This window comes from Chelonia mydas, chromosome 13 (genome assembly GCF_015237465.2).
Source record: "Chelonia mydas isolate rCheMyd1 chromosome 13, rCheMyd1.pri.v2, whole genome shotgun sequence".
Taxonomy (NCBI): Eukaryota; Metazoa; Chordata; order Testudines; family Cheloniidae; genus Chelonia; species Chelonia mydas.
In genome coordinates, this window is record NC_051253.2 from 4,724,135 (window position 1) to 4,742,724 (window position 18,590).

The 18,590-nt window shown below is 47.7% G+C and overlaps 1 protein-coding gene across 3 annotated transcripts in view; it reads right to left on the bottom strand.

Annotated features, from left to right (window-relative positions):
* Positions 1-7,680: 7,680 nt before the first annotated feature.
* The window catches only part of SAMD10 (sterile alpha motif domain containing 10), a 37,557-nt gene continuing 26,647 nt past the window's right edge, over positions 7,681-18,590 (bottom strand). For 2 of the 3 annotated variants that reach the window (XR_006285447.1, XR_006285448.1), the window contains 4 exons: positions 16,011-16,179; positions 10,032-10,172; positions 9,369-9,533; positions 7,681-8,911 (listed from right to left, as the gene is read on the bottom strand). Coding sequence is in view for 1 of the 3 variants with exons in the window: in XM_037915742.2 (XP_037771670.1) it covers positions 8,889-8,911; positions 10,032-10,172; positions 16,011-16,179 (333 nt within the window). In the remaining 2 variants the exon portion in view is untranslated. The remainder of the gene's footprint in view (positions 8,912-9,368; positions 9,534-10,031; positions 10,173-16,010; positions 16,180-18,590) is intronic. The other variant, XM_037915742.2, reaches the window with a different exon arrangement.

An 18,590-nucleotide genomic window follows, 5' to 3' on the forward strand; every position in this document is an offset into this window, starting at 1 on the left:
TAATCGGAAGCATTTCTTCACGGCTGGCTCCCAGGGCGCTGCACCTCACCAGGAGGTGAGCAAGCCCAGCGTACCATCCAGCCACTGGGTGCTGGGGCTGGGAGCTCTGCCGAACCCCTTTCTGAGAGGGATGCGCTTAGTGGCCTCTGCAGAAGAGTGAGGGGCTGGGAAGCATGAGGGAACCGTATGTCTACACTGCACACGACCCCTGGGCTGTGACCCAGTGCCAAGCCCAGGCCCCCTGAGTCCGACTTGGGTTAGCAAGAACCCAGGACCCGGAGCCTACCACCCTGCTCAGGGGGTGGGTCAGAGCTTGAGTCCCATCGTGACTCAAGTCCAGGTCCAATCATTTTGCAGTGTGGATGCAGCACAAGCCCAAGACCTGAGTCCGAGGTCTGCGTAGCGCCGTACAGATGCATTGGCACGGCTGTGACCCGCAGGTCCAGTAATTGTAAGCCCAAGTTTACCACGCAGTGAGGATGCTCAAGCATGGGCTTGGAAACACTGAGTCCACAAGCGCTGGTTCCAGAGATGTCTGCGGTGCAGACATACCCTGGAAGGACCCTGTTTTATTTGGACAGGGTGTGGTTATGTGCCAGGCCTTGAGGACAATGTGGGTAAGAGCATAAAAGGGTGGGAGCTGGGGAGAGCCAGATCCACCTGGAGAAAAGATCCCTGCAGTCTGGAACACCCTAGTCTGCGCCGCGTGCACCCATGGTCCAGCCATTAGCGATTAGGGGATTAGACTTGGGCAGGGTCTTGCCTCCTCCCACCCTAAAGCAGAATGCTAGAGTTGGGCCTGAGCGGCACAGCTTGCTCTGTGCACCCCACCCCGAGGGGTTCCCTGGGCCGCCTGACACAGGGGCTCAGCTCCAGTGACGAAGGGCCACCCAGGAGCCGGGGGAAAACCCGTAGGGGTCCCCAGAGCAGGTGGGATGGCACCAGGCCCCCATGCAGATGGAGTGATCTGCAGGGCTTGGGAGCTGAGCTCTCGGATTCTCCCATGGAGTTGGAGGGGACAGGAGAGGTTTCAGATGGATGGAGACTGAACGACTAATACCAGCCTTGCCAAACTCAGACATTAACACCCATGAACCTGTCCCCCTCTAACATCATGAGATCAACTTAAAAGTCATGAGATTTTGTTTAAATCATATATTTGGGATCTTTCTATTTGCCTTCTGCTTTTTTAACCTTTAGGGGACACTCCGGTCATCTTTTCAACATTTTCAAGGCAACCCTGAAGGCTAGAAACTCAGGGGAATTCTCACACCGTCACTTGCCTCTAGGAGCAGGGACTTAAATAAATGCATAAGAACGGCCATAGTGGGTCAGACCAAAGGTCTATCTAGCGCAGGATCCTGTCTTCCGACAGTGGCCAATGCCAGGTGCCCCAGAGGGAATGAACAGAACAGGTAATCATCAAGTGATCCATCCCCTGTCGCCCATTCCCAGCTTCTGGCAAACTGAGGCTAGGGACACCATCCCTGCCCACAAACTATCATGATACTTGTGATAAAACTGCAATGGTTGGCAGCACTGTAAGACCCCTGAGCCAGATGGGTTCTCAGCCAGCCATGCACACGCCTCGTGCAGTTAATGGAGCTGCACGTGGAGGGCAGGATTGGGCCCAACATTTGGAGCAGTTGTTGGTACAGTATGTTGAAATTTCTGGTTTTCGCTTAGTACCGAACATGATCATACCCCACCACCAATGCTCTGCATGGGGCACACCTCTCCTAAAACCCCAAAGTGGCACCACGCACCCGTCCAGTGCCAATCCTGGAGTCCTGGCTCCCATCCCCCAACTCCGGCAGACGGGGGTTCAAGGGGGGCATGCAAGGGAGGGATTACAGTGCTCCAGAAGGGTCACTCCATCTCTTCCATACAGGCAGGGAGAGAGAGACCTGCCTGCAGAGGAGACCGGCCATGCATGCAGCTGGGGAGCCCCTCTGGCCCAACAGCTCATTGGCCATTTTACCTGCACTGTGCTGAGGAGCATTGCTAGATCTCAGCTGACACCACGAATGTGGGCTCTCAGCCAGCTGACCCAGGAGAGCCCTTACTGTGGTCACTGAGCACCCCCAGCACCCCGAGTCCTTGCTGGAGCCCGGCTCCCCGTTCTGGGCTTTGAATGCCTGGGTGCTGTGACTCAGCAGTGGCACCCAGCTTCCATGCTCAGATTTTCCATCCTGAGCTGCAGGGGTACGGAGTCCACTGCGGAGACCAAAATGCCCTGTACTGGATCTCTAAGCCATGGCAGTCATCAGCTGCTCCGGGGGGGCTGCCGTCCCCCGAGGATGACCTGAGACAGCGGCAGGTGGCTGTGGGGGGCCGAGAGGGGGCCAAGCCCCCCACAAAGATTCTGTTGAAGCTGCTAATATTAATGTGACTAAGTAAACCAGGCAATTGAAGTAAATCAGCCTGGGACCTGCAAGAAGCTCCAGCCATCCTACTCTGTGCATTATTAATAAGAGCCTGGGGCCTGCAGTACTTCCGACTAGAGACACACATCCCGGCCCCACACAGCTTCCCTTCTTGATCCTAATCAACCCCTGCAGCCCTCTCCCCACCCACACACACACATGAGTTCCTGTCAAAATCCCAAGTCCCAAGCCTCAGTCCATTTCCTGCCAGGCAGGTCGGCCAATGTACTTGAGCTGGGGTTAGCCAAGAGTAGAACAGAATTAACAAATTAACATAAAAATACTACATTTTGATTAAAATTGCATGGACAATATCCCCAAAGAGCTTACAGCTTCCAAGCCCTTTCCCTCCACGAGACCCTTCATCCTCCGCTTGGCCTTGCGCAGGGCAGCAGTGCTGTGACTGACGCAAAGAGACGCAGAAGCACAGACGGAGCTGACTGTTCACATGCTGAAGGCCTCAGGGAAGATGCAGGGCTTGGAGATCTTCCATGTCTTTTTGGAGGGAGCTCACCTGTTCAGTAGGGTAGGGTCAGGGCCCAATTTTCCTCTCATGGAACTTATCTGAAGGTTTTATATTGCTGCCCATCACCATAGTATCTGAGCACTTTCCATTGGGCTGCAATGGAGCTATTCCTGATTTACACCAGTCTGAGAAGAGAATCGGGCCCTTTGACTGGCGTTCCTCTTTAACAGCCCTGCAGAGCGTCAGAAATTAGAGGTTGTGAAGGAGCTGTCGGATCGTCTAATCCATCTGCTGGCCAACACAGGGTTGCTCCTTGCTGCATATTGCAAGAGGTTTGGTGAACATTCATAGAATGACTATGAGCATACAAAGCAGTCCACTTTTCATGGCTTCATTGCATTGTGAGGAATGGATTTTCCCCCAGACGCAGGGGGGAAAAGGTGGATTCTATGGCAAATAGATGTAAAGCTGAAAATTGGCTGGGATTTTGGGGACATTAATGTGCCTCACTCCTACCGGACCCATCACTGGGTTAGTCCCCTTTCTGACTGATGGCTAGTGGGTATGGAGTAATGGGGACTTCAAAGGCTGTCCGACTCTTTTGATTTCTGTGAGCTGTTGCTATTACTTTAGCAAATAAGACAGCTCTCTTGGCCAACTTTGATGGGCCATATAGCTTCACGGAGTGTCATCATCATTGACTGGGGACAACTTCATATGGTATTTTAACACCACACTGCTAGACCTCCATGTTCACAGGCCCTGATACTGCACCTCTAAAGATTTATACGATCTGAAGAGAAACCAGAGTGAGTCAATGGGAGCTTTATCATTGACTTCAGTGAGTGCAAAGCACTAGCTCTGTAAGTGATCACAGTCGTTACTAGGGCTGGGCAAATAATTCATAACAAATATTAATTCCACATCTTTTTCTCATTGCAAATTGTCCACAAACAGATTGTGATTTTCCCAAGCTTATTTGTTAATCAGAATTAGTCACTGAATTTCCACAATTCTTTGTCTCTAGCGCCCCCTGAGCAGTTAACAGAGAGTACTAGTGATCGAGTGGTTTTGATTGGGCACAGGTCACATGGTATGTTTCTGGTCCCTGACTGGATAAATGAAAGGTCAAGTTTCTGGTGTAAATAGGAGTCTGAAACTCATGATCTCTGAATAATCAACAACATTTGCTGAAATTCCCAAACATTCTTGCCAGTAAACTCATTTGCTAGACTATCCACGGGGAGCAAACACAAAAGGGACACATGCAGCCAAAGCAAATTCATTTAAACATTTTAACAAGCGGAAGTTAAAATTGCCGTATTTGCCCAGCTGTTGCAATGCTATAGTCTGCAGTGATCTTTCTGCTCTGGGGAGAGTGCAGGAGTGGCAGATGGGTGTTGGGTATTTGCACACATTCTCAGCTGCTAGCTGCACCTCTGTGATACCCCTGATATTGCCAGTTGCAGTGCTGTGATGGCTTGCAGGGTGCACCTCTGCGGTGTAGGCACCATATTGGGCTAAAACATCAAAACCTGGTTTAATTTTTCCAATTCCTTACGCATGAGAATCTCCAGCTCCCTTCCAGTGACACTTAAATGGTCTCTGTTATGTTCATAACATACATAGAGAGAAATTAGATAAAAAAACATAATATACTCTTACTGGAACACTACTTTATTTCTTAGACTTCAGAACCTAACACACAAGAGTAATGGTCTCAAGTTGCAGTGGCGGATGTTTAGGGTGGATATTAGGAAAAACTTTTTCACTAGGAGGGTGGTGAAGCACTGGAATGGGTTACCTAGGGAGGTGGTGGAATCTCCTTCCTTAGAGGTTTTTAAGATCAGGCTTGACAAAGCCCTGGCTGGGATAATTTAGATAGGGATTCATGGAGGTTAAGTCCATTAATGGCTATTAGCCAGGATGGGTAAGGAATGGTGTCCCTAGCCTCTGTTTATCAGAGGGTGGAGATGGATGGCAGGAGAGATATCACTTGATCATTACCTGTTAGGTTCACTCCCTCTGGGGCACCTGGCATTGGCCACTGTCGGCAGACAGGATACTGGGCTGGATGGACCTTTGGTCTGACCCAGTAAGGCCATTCTTATGTTCTTATGGGATTGGTCCTGCTTTGAGCAGAGGATTGGACTAGATGACCTCCTGAGGTCCCTTCCAACCCTGATATTCTAAGAACCAAAACCAGAAAGAGACAAAGCAGGCTGCTCCCTATGGCAAGTCACAACTCAACCCATCTCGCTCTAGTCTGGCTCTTTGCAGACTGACTCTGAAGAGTGAAGATCCAGATCACACGCTTCCCTACAGAGCCCCCTAGCCTGCAAGCAAGACCAAGAAGCCCCCTGAGAATTTAGAGTGATTGTTTATAATTTTAACACAGTTTTCAATGCATCACATTCTCCTCTTTAGTGACACTCAGGGGATCATGTCCCTGCCAGCACCCTGCCAACTAGCAGCCTGCACTGTCGGATGTGTTAATCAGTGGGTGCAGCACTGGGTGCTCCTACTCTGCTTACCACAACACATTAACTTTGGAAATGCAGCTTCCACTCAAGTTGGCGGCCTTTCATTTCCCATGTGTTGTTAGCTGTACTGAACTGTTAAAATATGAGCAAACATAAACCCCTCACTCCCACAGGGGCAAAGATTACAGGTTCCTTGATTCTCCTTTCTGTAGCATTTCTGTGGAATTGTTTTGGATTTTAAACAGTCAAAAATTAAAAGGCCAAGTCTTTCTTTTGAGATGCCCACAGCCACCCCTGCCCATCACACGGGGCACTCTGAGACTGTTGTAAGTCCCTCCCGCCTGCATCTCCCCCAGCGTGACACTTCTGAAGTGTGCTGCTTTTCTGGATGTCATCTATACAGGTGCCCTCTGCATCACTACAGAGTCAACAGGCTGGTCCAGTCTATTTTTAAGCTGCAGACGTGCTGAGTATTTTGTGCTGGGCTGTTTAAAAGAAAAAATAGCCTCTTAGCAAACTCTGATTGCATTGAGTCAACAGGGCTCAAGTGCAAGTCCGTTTGCTTTGCACAGAGACAGGGCCAGAGCTGGGTGAATGAGGCATAAGCGTTATCTAGGTATAAATCCCACAAATTTCCTTTGAAGTTACTCACACCTTATTTTAGCCCTTTGTGGGATGATGTGTGCAAGCCTATTTCATTCCCAAGGATGTTCATGGAAAGAGTAATTGTGGATACACCTATGAAGGAGTACTTTCCGTAGCATTTGGATCAGGAGCGTTCACGCAACCAGCTTGAAAGCTACGCATGAGCAGGGATACTAGAAACCCATCTGCCATGGAAAAATGTGGAATTTGCATTTTTACAGAGAATCTTTAGTTTTTATATTTTGTGAACAAATAAAAACATAAACAGTGGAACTCCGATTATCTCATCTAATTGGAACAGGAGCCAGATCGGATAATCAAAAATTCAGATAACCAGGAGAATGGGCAGGGCCCGGCCCTGTCGGCTTAAAAATTGTAAATATATCAATAAAATATTGTGTTTAACTGAAAGCTGTGTATATTGTGGCTAGGGAAACTAAAGTTCAACTTTTCATTTTAATCGCAGAAAAATGTGGATTTTTATGGTTTTCTTCATCAGAGAATTTTGTTTTGTTTTTCAATCACCAAAAACTAGGATACCTGCTCATGAGTCATCCAATCAGGATGCAGCAAGAATACCATGTGACTTAAGTGACCAATCACACAGATATTGCTATGTGAATACTCAAAGTAATTGTTTCTGACTGATTCCTATGTTTGAAGACTAGAAGAGGCTATTATACTACAGTCATCCAGTCTGCCCTCTTGCATAACACAGACCACAATATTTCACCCATCTAGTTTAATAACTTGTGGTTAAACTAGAGCATCTTGTTTAGAAAGGCATCCAATTCTGATTTAAATACTTCAGAAGACAGAGAACTTACCACAGCCCTTGGTAAGCCGTTTCAGAAGTCAATTACCCTTGCTATTAACATTTTTCATCTTGTTTCCAGTTTTAATTTTATCTACCTTCTGCTTCCAACTATTGGTTCTTGCTCTGCATAACCTGAAATGTTTACAAAACCACCTGCTGAGTAATATCAAATAATGGGCAAATCCATACAAAAAAGCAAAGCCTATTCTTTTGTTAACAGAAAAAACAGCTAGATTCATAGGATAAATTGTTCACTGCAAATAGTTTGCCCAGCTCTAGATAAGACAATGGGCAGATAAGACGAGCCTTGTTTGGTTTTTGTTTCTGGCCTGAGAAATTTGAGGGTGTACAGCAAATGTGGGTGGAGAAGCCCTGGGCCCAGATACTTAGGGCTGATGACACTTCTGACTGCTTTCTGGGTGCATAGGTTTGCCCTATTCACCGAAAGTTACAAAAGAATGGAAAGTCTGAGACATACCAGAGAGAGACCCCGCAGATGAAAATTCCAGGGTTTGTTTCACAGTTTCTTACCTGCCTGCTAGTTTGTGAAATGTGATATATCAGCCAACTGTTGCAGAAGCAATGCCTGCCTTACCAGGGTGGGGTGTGCAAGGAGGGGGCCAGATGTGATGGTAAAGGAGTGCTGCTGGTACTAATCATGTCACGGAGGCCAGAAAGGCGCCTGCATTTCATGAGCCAGGGCAAGCAGCAGCAATGCCAGGATACTCCTGGATAGCAGTTCAGGCTTCAGACCTGGATTATTGTGTGCGGTGGAGAATCAGAATTCAGAACAGAATCCTGGGTGAAAGCTCGAAATGCAAATGAACCAGGGGAAAAAAAATATAAACAAACATGGAGGTTTTATAAGGAGTTCTCTAGATGAAGGGTATGAGAGGACACAAAAGCAATGGACTATTGCATCAAAGAACCCTTGATTCTTAGCCCTTAAGCCAGTCTCCTGCCCAGTCCTGCCGCCACATCCTGTTGAACCAAACTACCCCGGAGGCTCCACCGCATTATAAATACAGCCAGTGTGAGCTTCACGAACTGTTAGGAGCTTGCCGTTTTGTAGGCTGACAGCCAGGCAAGGCCTTTGGCCACGGCATAGTTTCCCTCAGCCAGCATTTCTGAGCTTTACAAAGAGGACTGCCTGTTCTCCCTCAGCTCTGACTGCATCGGCAGTGCAGAAACCAGTCACAGAGGTGGGTGGTGCCAAAGCAGACCAACTAATCATGGTTCCTCCATATTCCCATAAATGAGGACGAGGCCAGCCCAATGAACGTTTCCTGGTGTTGCTTCCCAGAGGTCACAGTGACCTCGTCGAGTGTGTGGATCCTGCATTTTCTCTTTTATGGGTAAGCGTTCTGGCTTCGGTGACTCAGCTCTTTAATTCACAAAGCGAAGCCAATCTCCGGGGGCTTGGCTCTGCCGTTAGTTTTTCTGGCTTGTCCAGTCATCTTATTTGCTGCTGCTAACGTTATCTCCTAGGACACTGGAAGACAGCCCAGTCTGAAGAGAGAACTAAAGCTTCCCCAGTAAGCTCCGAGGCATTGACACTAGCGGAGTCTGGGGACATCTGCAGCCTCCACTGGGCCCAGAGGGCCTCCTGGTTAAAGCATGTCATTGGGCACATGTGGTTTCATGGTGCATGGTTTTGATTAGTCCCAAGAATGACCATGTCATTAGTCCTAAGAATGACCTTAAAATGAACTGTCTCCAGCTACCACATTCATTTTGAGGTCTTTCCCCCTGTGATTGACTGGATCCCAGAGGGGAGCATGTCACATGTCCTGGTGACCATTTTCCTAGTTTGCCTCTAATTGTCAGCCATGTCTGCTGGAGAAAATGTCTGATCTCTGCACAGGAAAATATTAATAAAAGAGAGAGCGAGAGAGAGAGAGAAGGGAGGGAGAGAAGACCCATGAGTGGTTTGGAAACTGTCTCTTTATATTCCAAGCATGCGATTCAGGTTTTCATATCTGTGGTCCACAGTCCATCCCAGAGGTGCTCGGTTCACAGTGTTGAAACAATCTGCCGAACAGACTGCTCGGCTAGGAGACGTTTCCAAAAGAAGCTGGAATAAGGAGGAAAGAGAGAAGAGGATGAACACCAAGCCTGCCGTGCAATAGCTTAGGGCTTGTCTACACCTGAAACTCTACTGCGGGATGGCTACAGCAGCACCACTATCGCGCTCCAGTGTAGACACTACCTATGCCAAGAGCCCGTTGGAGTAGGTAATCCACCCCCTGAGAGGCAGTAGCTAGATCAACGGAAGAATTCTTCTACCCCATCTACACCATGGGCTAGGTCGGCTTACCTATGATTTTTCACACCTCTGAGCGATGTTGCTGGGCTGACCTAATTTTTGAGTGCAGACCAGGCCTTAGAGAGTGTGCCCACTGCAAAGCACAGAGAACTTCGCTGCATCTTTACAGCTGCCACAAATGCCGTGCTGCACCCCAGAGAGCCAGCTGTCCCTCAGTGCTAATGGAAGGGGCCCTTGGCTTAGACTCAGCTTTGCTATGACTTACGTCGGGAATATGGCCCTAAAGGAAGCAGCGTCAGAGAATTCAGTCCTGTATTGTTCCAAGTTTCCTCCTCTATTCCCTTGCAGTCCTCATTTTGGGCTTGAGCCTTGAGAAATCCTGGGACAGCAGGCTAAGGCACCATGGAGGGTCCCCAGCTGTGGCTTGGGTCTAAGACAGTGTTGCAAAAGGAACAATGGCATTGCCTGTGTCAGCGGAAGGAGCTGACTGTTGCTCTCTGCTAATCTCCAAGAAAGCAGAAGCTCCACAGTGTAGCTGAGCCCTGTTCTGTAGTGACACTGCCAAGGGCAGAAGAACGGTTCTCATGCATGGGATCCTAGGTAGTACTTAATGGGGGTTGCTTTTGGGAGGAGGTCACCTATCCCCAGGGAACTGACATCATCAAATCGATTGCATGCAGGCCACCACATAGCCATTGGCCACAACAACTGTCAGTCAGAGCCGACCCGGGCTGGATTCGAACCGGTGACCTACAGACGAAACGTGCCACAATCCATTACCTAGCCTAAGCCATCTGACCCTTTTCCCCTGTCAAGCCCCAAGAATGTTGGCATTTACCCAATGACGGCAGAGCAAGGCATGTACCACTGCAGTCACCAAAGGATTCATGGCTGCTGCTTCACAGCCCCTCCTCGCCCTCCCATGTACCTTGGCTGAGCAGCTGTAGGTTCCGGACCTCCTCCCGCACCTGGAGTTGCAGGACTTGCTGGAGGACCTCCTGCCGCTGAGACTCGTGAATAATGCCCATACGCTGCAGCTTCTCTGCGTTCAGCCGCAACAGTGCCCGACCTGCCAAACGCAAGCGAAGAGACAGCGCTCGTTCAGAGTGACGGAGCAAGGCAGCTCTGACTCGCGTCAGCGGTGAAATGGTGAGTGCTTAGGAAAGCCAGGTGCTGGGAACACCGGCCAGATTCCATAGGCAGGCGCTGCGTTAACCACTGTTGGAGTTGGTGGGTGTAGCAGCTGCCAGGATGGATGTAAAAAAACCACTAAACTCCTTCCTATAACCAGATAGCTGAAACAATAGGAGCCACCACCCAAAACAGGCATCTGGCAAGGCTTGAGTAAAAACTGAAGTGTGAGGCCCAAGGGGTTTCCCTGGGAACTGTCATGGCAAACACAGGGGCTGGGGCATTGATTGGTGGAGCTGTGGGTGTCTGGGTGTCTCAGAGAAGCAGGGTGAGAAGCAGCAGAAAGCCAAGGACGCTGTCAGAAAAAGCACTGGCAACATGGCCCTGAGAAAAGCTAAGAGAGAGCTTTTGGGCTAAGCGGTGGCTGGAAAAGGGGCTCAGAACAAAGACACCATCTCTTGTTATTTGATTCCTGCTGGTTTAGGGAAACAGGACTTTGTACATTCTATGCAAATCAACAGGACTGCATCAGAGAATCACCTGATTCCATCACCAATTTCTCCTCCTAACTGGAACAGCCCACAAGACCTTGAATTTTTGGCTAACCGCTTGGGTCAAAAGGTGCATGCTTCCAACAGGCAGCCATCAGGAAGAGTCCTAGCACAGTGAGGCCAGGTACCCAAACAGGCTTCAAAAGTGCCCCATGAGTAACGGCCACAGGATCAAGCTGCAAACATCAAACATCCATACACATAACCTGGCATTTGTATCTGCTAATGGGGAGGGGCATGTTGAAAATTCATCCCCCAATTGCAGAACAAATAAGAACCTGAATTCCGATCATCAGAAAGGCAAGAAGGGAAGGGCGGAGGGGAAGAAATGGTGACAAATGCAGCCCCCTCCAGCAGTTATCACCTAACACAGCTATGCAACAGCCTCAGCAGCAACCCTACAATACAAAAGAATCATACCAGAGATGCACACATGTAGTGTTAGCTGCTGCCTTATCATGTTCTTAGGCTGAATCGTAATGCACCTCCAGTAAGACTGTTCGGAAATTGAATTGTATATTGATGACTCTCCCCAGCTCCCTTCATGGGGAGAGTCTCAGTCCGGCACTGACAAGATTTATGTCTCTGTCAAAATGACTTCTGTGGCCGGCAGTAAGTGCTCTATTGCTTAGAGCCCCGTGCAAGGAGTACAGGAGCCTGGGCTGTACCTGGGGCCTATTCCAGGTGGTCATGGAAAGTAAAATCAGGAACGGGGGGGAGGTGTTTTTCTGCAAATAAAGCCATGCTGGCACGCTTGTTCCCAGCAGGGGGTTTACTGTTGAATGCACAACTGCCAGTGTGTACTGCCACTCAGTGTAAACATTCCATTTGTGGGTTCAGTGAGCCTGCCCTAGAGGATAACCCGCGGGGCTCTCCCACGACACAGCTGCAAGGGCTGTGCGAGTACTCACACAAGGCTAGGACCATCTTCTGTCTCAGCAAAAGATCTAGTCACTCACCCTGCTTGTTAAGGGCTGGGATAAATCAAACAGAACCTAACAGTCACTGGGCACCCTTCACCATCCTCTGGCATTTCTGAAAAGGACAACTCTCCAGCAATGCCAATCAGACAGTGGCATGGTGGAAGCCCTAATCCTAAAGTTTGGGTCAAGGGCTTGCCCCTCAGATCACGTAATCCCTAAAGGCAGGAGCTTTCTATTTGTCAGCTCCATCTCCTGCATCAGGACATATTGTTTGGAATGCCCTGGCTCCGCTCTTCTCTGGTATACTGGCAATGTGAGGAGTTAAATTAGAAGTACCCATCAGAACACATTAACGTTCCCATCAGCGCTTTTAGTCACAGCCATTCTCCTCCAGTCCAGGGGCTATCAGAAGAGGGGTTTTACAGCCAGCTTTTGTCCCTGCCTCCCAGAGTACATTCGCTAATTCTTCCTTTATTTCCGATGCAAGGACTTGGGTGAGCTGTTACATTAGAGCCGTATCATTCCTCTAGGGCATGAGACAAAGGCATACAGCTTCCCATCTCACTCGCTCCCTTCCCCGCTGCCTTCTCCTGGCAAAGCATTGTATTATCCATCTCTGCCTCACAAAGCAGGCTGCAGACTAGTGGTTCTGTGCGAGGTAGAGAGGGAGGAAAAAAAGGCCGGGACTGAGTCAATTATGTTTGCTTTGTGGGGACTTGATTCATTTTCTGGGTGTCCTCTCAGAGAGACACACCCGTGGAGCGGACACTACTTTGACTACCAACACCCAGCTGGCTAATTGAAAACTTTAAAATATTAATTCTGCAGCTTCGCTTACTGTCTTTCTTGATGTTCTTCTACAAACATCCCTTTGTTCTTCAGATCAAACAGCCCCTGATTTACTATTTTAGGATACTCTGCTGTAGTCTAACACCTGAAAAAAGTGTAATTTATGTGACCATATCAGGTACCTCGATATTAAATACATATGTAAGCAATAACACCTGGCCAGATGTGCAGTGTTACCAATACCTGCATAATGTGGGTAGATTGTGTAATATGAGGCTGAAGATCAAAGACCCTTTAACCGCTTGAGAACGGCAGGTATTTACTATAATGAAACTTCTTGAACTAGGTTATTGCTTTGCTTTGTTGTTATTTCTGGAGCAGGGAAAGAGCGGGTGTTGACTACCTTTCTGTAACAAACTAATGAGCCCTGGCCTTTGTGGTTATTCCCAGTGACAGCTTGGCTAGAACCTTCATCAGCTGATTAGAGTCCTCCTTTGGTAATGCTAATGTAGCCATCCATTGAAATGAAAGGGATTCATGTGTACGCATTCCAGGGCAGAACTTTGGCTATAGTATGTGTGTGTGGGACATAGGACAGTAGCAGAATCTCAGATCTGAAGCCTTTGAGAGTTTGAGGGAGAAGTGGGTGGATCCTCACATATTAACCCACTGCCTAGGGCTTTGGTTCTAGGTTGGATCCAGAACTGGGAGAGGTCTCTGGTATTTTCTGGTTTCTGTTTGGATGTAGCAAAATCTTGCGAGAACAGTCGCTGATGAGATTTTTGCTGAAGATGGTGGAAGTCTTACTACAACTGCTGATCTCACTAGATTTACATCTTCCGAGATGGGCAAAATATCAGGATATCAGCAGAGCTGGTTTCATTTATTTTTCTTAAAACAAAAAATGGCCCTTTTTAGAAAACAAAGAAATTCACAAAAAGCTGGTGACTTTTATAAGCTTGTCTTCTTTTGCAAAATTTTTCACAACACTTTATCAAAAGCATTATCCAAATATTTTTATGTATTGAAAACTGGTTTTGATGAAAATAGATTAAAATGTTTTGCAAAAACAAAACAAAATACATTTTAAAAATCCCAGACAATGAAAAAAATAGGTCTGTTTTGAATGCTGCAAAACAGAAACAACTTAGACATTTTGAAATTGTTTGCAAAAAACAATTTGTTAAGATTTTTATCCAGCTGATATTATCATAGTCGATAGTTTGGGTCAACGTTCTTGCAAGAACAGCTTATGAGATTTGGCAACTGTTGATTTCTAATACACCACCTAGGCATGATTTGCCTTGTAGATGCATCTGAACTCAACCTAAACCTAAGTAAACTGAATTTGAATATACAGAACAGAGCAAACTGTCCCATTCATACATTATGTACATTCTGCAAAATGTTCCACGTTTGGCTCATATTTGAGGTGCAGAGGGCCCACTTTCCGGTGTATCATTGGGTTAAAGGCTTTTGATGGCATTTTCAGCCTTTTCCTTGGCTGCTGCAGAATGAAAAAGTGAACAAGTTCCCATGTCTAACCCTGCAGCTTTTGGCATGCAATGCAATCAGCAACAAATGATGAGGTAGGAAATTGATATTATGAGGAACAGGAAATTTGTTTAATATTTAATCCTCAATCATCTCTGCATTTCTACTGACTTTTCCAATCACTTCCATTTTTTTTGGTCACATCAGGCTCCTTATTAATATTATATGAGATGATGAGTCTATTGCTGCATTGAGCAGAGCAATAAACAGCAAGGCAGATAGGAAGAATGGCTTAGTAACTAGGGAACAAGATAAGGACTCAGAGGACCTGGGTTCAATGCCTGACTCTTGGGCCAGTCATTTAATTGAACCTAGCCTCAGTCCCACTTCTGTAGACTGGGATTAATATTTTCCTACCTCTCAGAGGTGGTGTGGGGGATAAAAGTCTCTGACTCATTACCAGGTGCTCAGATACAACAGTGGAGAACCTAGCTACTCAGACTCTGGAGTGACGGGATTCTAAAGAGGACACTTCTGTTCACCCGTTTCCTCTTTTCACACAAAACCCACAGCCGCCTAAATTCTGAACTGGGAAAGAAACTGGAAATGGTTAAATTGTGCTGTGAAAACAGTAAGCCCTGACTCTTGTTTATTAAAGAAATAAGGTGGGGGAGGTGATAGGTTTGATTGGACTGACTTCCGTTGATTGAAAAGGCAAGCTTTTGATCTTACACAGAGCAATTCTTCAGGTCTGGGAAAGGTACTCAGAGGGTCACAGTGGAACAGATTGTTAAACTTAAGGAGTTAACACATGTTGCAAGAGACCATTCAAGGTGAAGTGGGCAGCTAACACCTCTGCAGCTGCAGGAAAAAGAGGGTTAGTGTGTTATACAGATTGTTATAATGAGCCATAAATCCAGTGTCTGTTACTGAGTCCATGATTTTTAATGTCTAGCACAGTTATGAATGTAAGCTCCCAGGCTCGTCTTTTGAAGGTGTTGTGCAGGTTTCCTTTGAGGATGAGGACGGAGATCAGATATGGAGTGTGCACCTTTCCCAGACCTGAAGAAAAGCTCTGTGGAGCTTGAAAGCTTGTCTCTTTCTCCAACAGAAGTTGGTCCAATAAAAGATATTCCCTCACCCGCCTTGTCTCTCTGATATCCTGGGACCAACATGGCTACAGCTACACTGCAAACAACAATGGAAGATCCGTCTTTCACGACGTCACCTTCAGGTGCCTAGACAGATACTTGAACATAAGATCTCGCCTTACAGTTTATATTAAAAGACTGCTGTGACATCCTGACAAAGCCCCTAGCCCTTCTCAGAACCCGTCAGCTTAAAGAGATAGTGGCTAAGGAGCTCCTCCCAGGTGTTGGTTAGCAGAGGGCCAGGAAGAAAGTCGGCTGATTAGAGCCGGTCTTAGCATTCTGGGGTGGGAGTGTGAAGCAGTTTTTGCTGCTGCCTCTCCTCATGCTCCCCATGGCTGCCTGAGCAGGGAAATGGGAGAGAAACTTACTTAAAGAAAGAAAAGTAGCTGAAATTTCCCTTTAAATCAGGGATGTCAAAGCCCTCATGGGACCCAAAGACCAACTTTGCCTGTCACAAGACATTCCCCCTGCAGTGTAAGCTAGGGTTTTAAATGGCCTGGGCTCTGGGTGCAGACAGATCAGAGCTGGCCCAGCACCCTACCCTACAGAGGCATGACTCTGGCTTGATTCATAGAGGTAGGGGTCTCGTGCAGAGTTTGGATCTGGGGTTTGATTCCAAACCCCTGGGCCCTGAAATGGTATTTGAATCTAGGGGTTTGGCTGAAGGCTTCCCTCTAGCTCTGAGTGTGGTGTTAGCTACAGGTGAGGACTGAGCTGTCTTGCGGGAGAGGTGTTGGGGAAACGTGAATCACATTCGGCTAGTTCTGTTAATAAACCAAACCACCTGTACACAACAACCACCGAAAGTCTTTACTCATCATCAGCATTTTTCAATTAGTACCAGCTGGAGAGGGAGCATCTACTGTACCTGTGATAGCGTGATGGGAAAAGGCCTCCACATAGATGAGATAGTTATGGGGACAGTGTTTCTTTAGCCATCTGCACACATCCTGTTGGGTCCATAACACCACCGGCTTGGTAAGGCTGCCTAGCGTGGGGCTGGTATGGTAAATGCCATAGTGATCACAGGGACGACTCTACAGAGGTTTGGAAGCAGGAAACAGAGAAAGGGGAGGGTGTTAATGGACTTCAGTACCACCAGGAAGAAAAAACTCAGCCATGGGATGAACAGAGGCCAGGCTGAAACATCTCTGGAGAAGAGAGGTGCTTGGATAGTCTGAAAGGGAGAACCCCACAGTCGGTAGCAGGAATGCCTGCATAATATTGCCCAAGATACTTTGTAAGATCATCCTAACCCTCCTAATGGTCTTTTTCTTATTGGCGTGTCCAGAAGCAGCCACAGCCGAGTTGTAGGAAACCATGCATGGACGGAAGCTAACAAACCAACTGCAGAAGGGAGAGAGGAGAACTCAGATCCATGGCAAGCCTGTTGACCACACCCCAGCTGCATATTCTACTCCTGCATTGTCCTGTCTTTCCCAGAAAGCAGGCATTCAGGAAGGATGCTGCATTGCATGGGCATGCTATGACTGCTGCTTACTGTACTAATCAGGATAATTTCCCTGTCAGTCTGTCCTCCCCACATCAGCTCTCTCCACCCATTACCTCATCCTGTGTTTAGATTGTAAGCTGTGTGGGACAGGGACCATCTTTCCCTCTTTGTATGCACAGTGGCTAGCACAACGGGGTGCAGAGCAGGGCTCCTAGGTTGCCTACATACAGACTAATACCAACAATACAGCAACATTTGTCTCAGAAGCATTGTCACTCATGGTACTGCCCTGATTGAGAGGTACTGCCAGGAGCAATGCAAACACTGCGTGTCTTCGTTCAGTGCACAGGCAGATAGCACCTGTGCTCAGCTGCTCGCCAGTAAGCACCTTCACAACTTACCGCTGCTTTCCAAACAGTCAAGGCCCAGCTGCACCTATATTTAAAAAAAAGTCTTTGCAAGAGCACTCCAGCAACGTGCTCGGAGCTGCATGGGCAAACGGGGTAAATGCACCTGCACGTGGCGAGTGAGGCGTGACCCAGCCTCGTTAGCCCTCGGAGGTGCACTCGTCTGATTTGCACCCATAATCACGGAGGCTCTTTCGCCAGAGCATTTCTTGAACAAGAGCCTCTGACAGGAGAGAACAGCGCAGGCAGGCTCCCAAGAGTAACTGCAACCTGGGCCCCACAAAGCCTATCAAGCCAATACTCTGACCTCCCCCAAACAAATAACTCTGTCATCTCTCTTCCCTCCCTATCCACCAGTCCCAGCACCTTCCCCTGCAGGCTGCCAATCACTATCAGTGGTGAGGATTGTTTGGGGGAGGCACCTGTCCAGAGAGGATGGGGCTGAGACCCGCCCAACTCCTGACACAGGCTGCAGACAGTTTATCATCAGCATCGACCTCTTGTGGATGAGAACCAGCAACCCAGGGCCTAAAGGCGATCTCTCCAATTGCCAGTCCTTGAGGCACCTGTGAAGGGTTTCCCCTGGGATGCTACCTGGAACTGGAGTACTACTGAGCCCTCTGACCCACCAGCCTGGGCTCCCTCTCACATTGTGCTGCTGTGACAAATTGTAAAGCCCTCCAAGCTTTGCACTTTCACCAGCATTTACACAGGTAGGGACACGCCCAGCTGCAGTCACATGCAGGCTCTCTAACTACCAGCTTCCCCGCCTAGGACCCCAGAGCAGTACCGTCCTGCCCTGGTCAAACCTGGCCAAATCTGGTTTAATACCCGGTCCGCCTCGTCCTCAATGTGAAGAAGACCATGCACCTTTTGGTAACCAAACGGAGATTTTTCCCAGATACCTTAGTCAAATGCAAACTGGTTTGGATTAAACCACAAAATAAGTTTATTAACTACAAAAGGATAGATTTTAAGTGATAGCCAACAGATCAAAACAGATTACCTAGTAAATAAACAAAATCAGAAACTGGGTTTAACATACTAGATAGATAGGATATGAATTAGCAAATTTTCACCCTGAGTGAGAAACAGGTTGGCAGATTCCTAAGGCACAAGCTGCCTTGGCTTTGCCAGCTGGGTTTCCCAGGTTTTCATACATAGGCTAGAAATCCCTTTAGCCTGGGACCTCACTTCCCCCAGTTCAGTCTTTGTTCCTCAGGTGTTTCCAGGTGTGTTGTTGTAGGGAGAGTGCGGTACCATCACAATGTCATTTCCCCCTTTTTATATCTTCTTCCCCTTGCTGGAAAGCTTTTTTGCTGTGACCTGGGTCAGACAGTTCCCATTGGGTAATGCTATCTCTGAGAGGTTTCTATTGTGCCCAGTTTCTGGGGTAATCCTTGTGCTTGTGTGCATTTCCTCAATAAGCCATTAACATTGTTTGGCCTTTTTATTGTTGTACATGAAAGGCTGCTTGTGGGTGTTTTCAACCTCCAACATATTTTGGTAACACACACATGGCCAAACTCCATAACGTCACATATGACGATAACACATACAATCCAATGAGATATTACTGTCCAGCAGA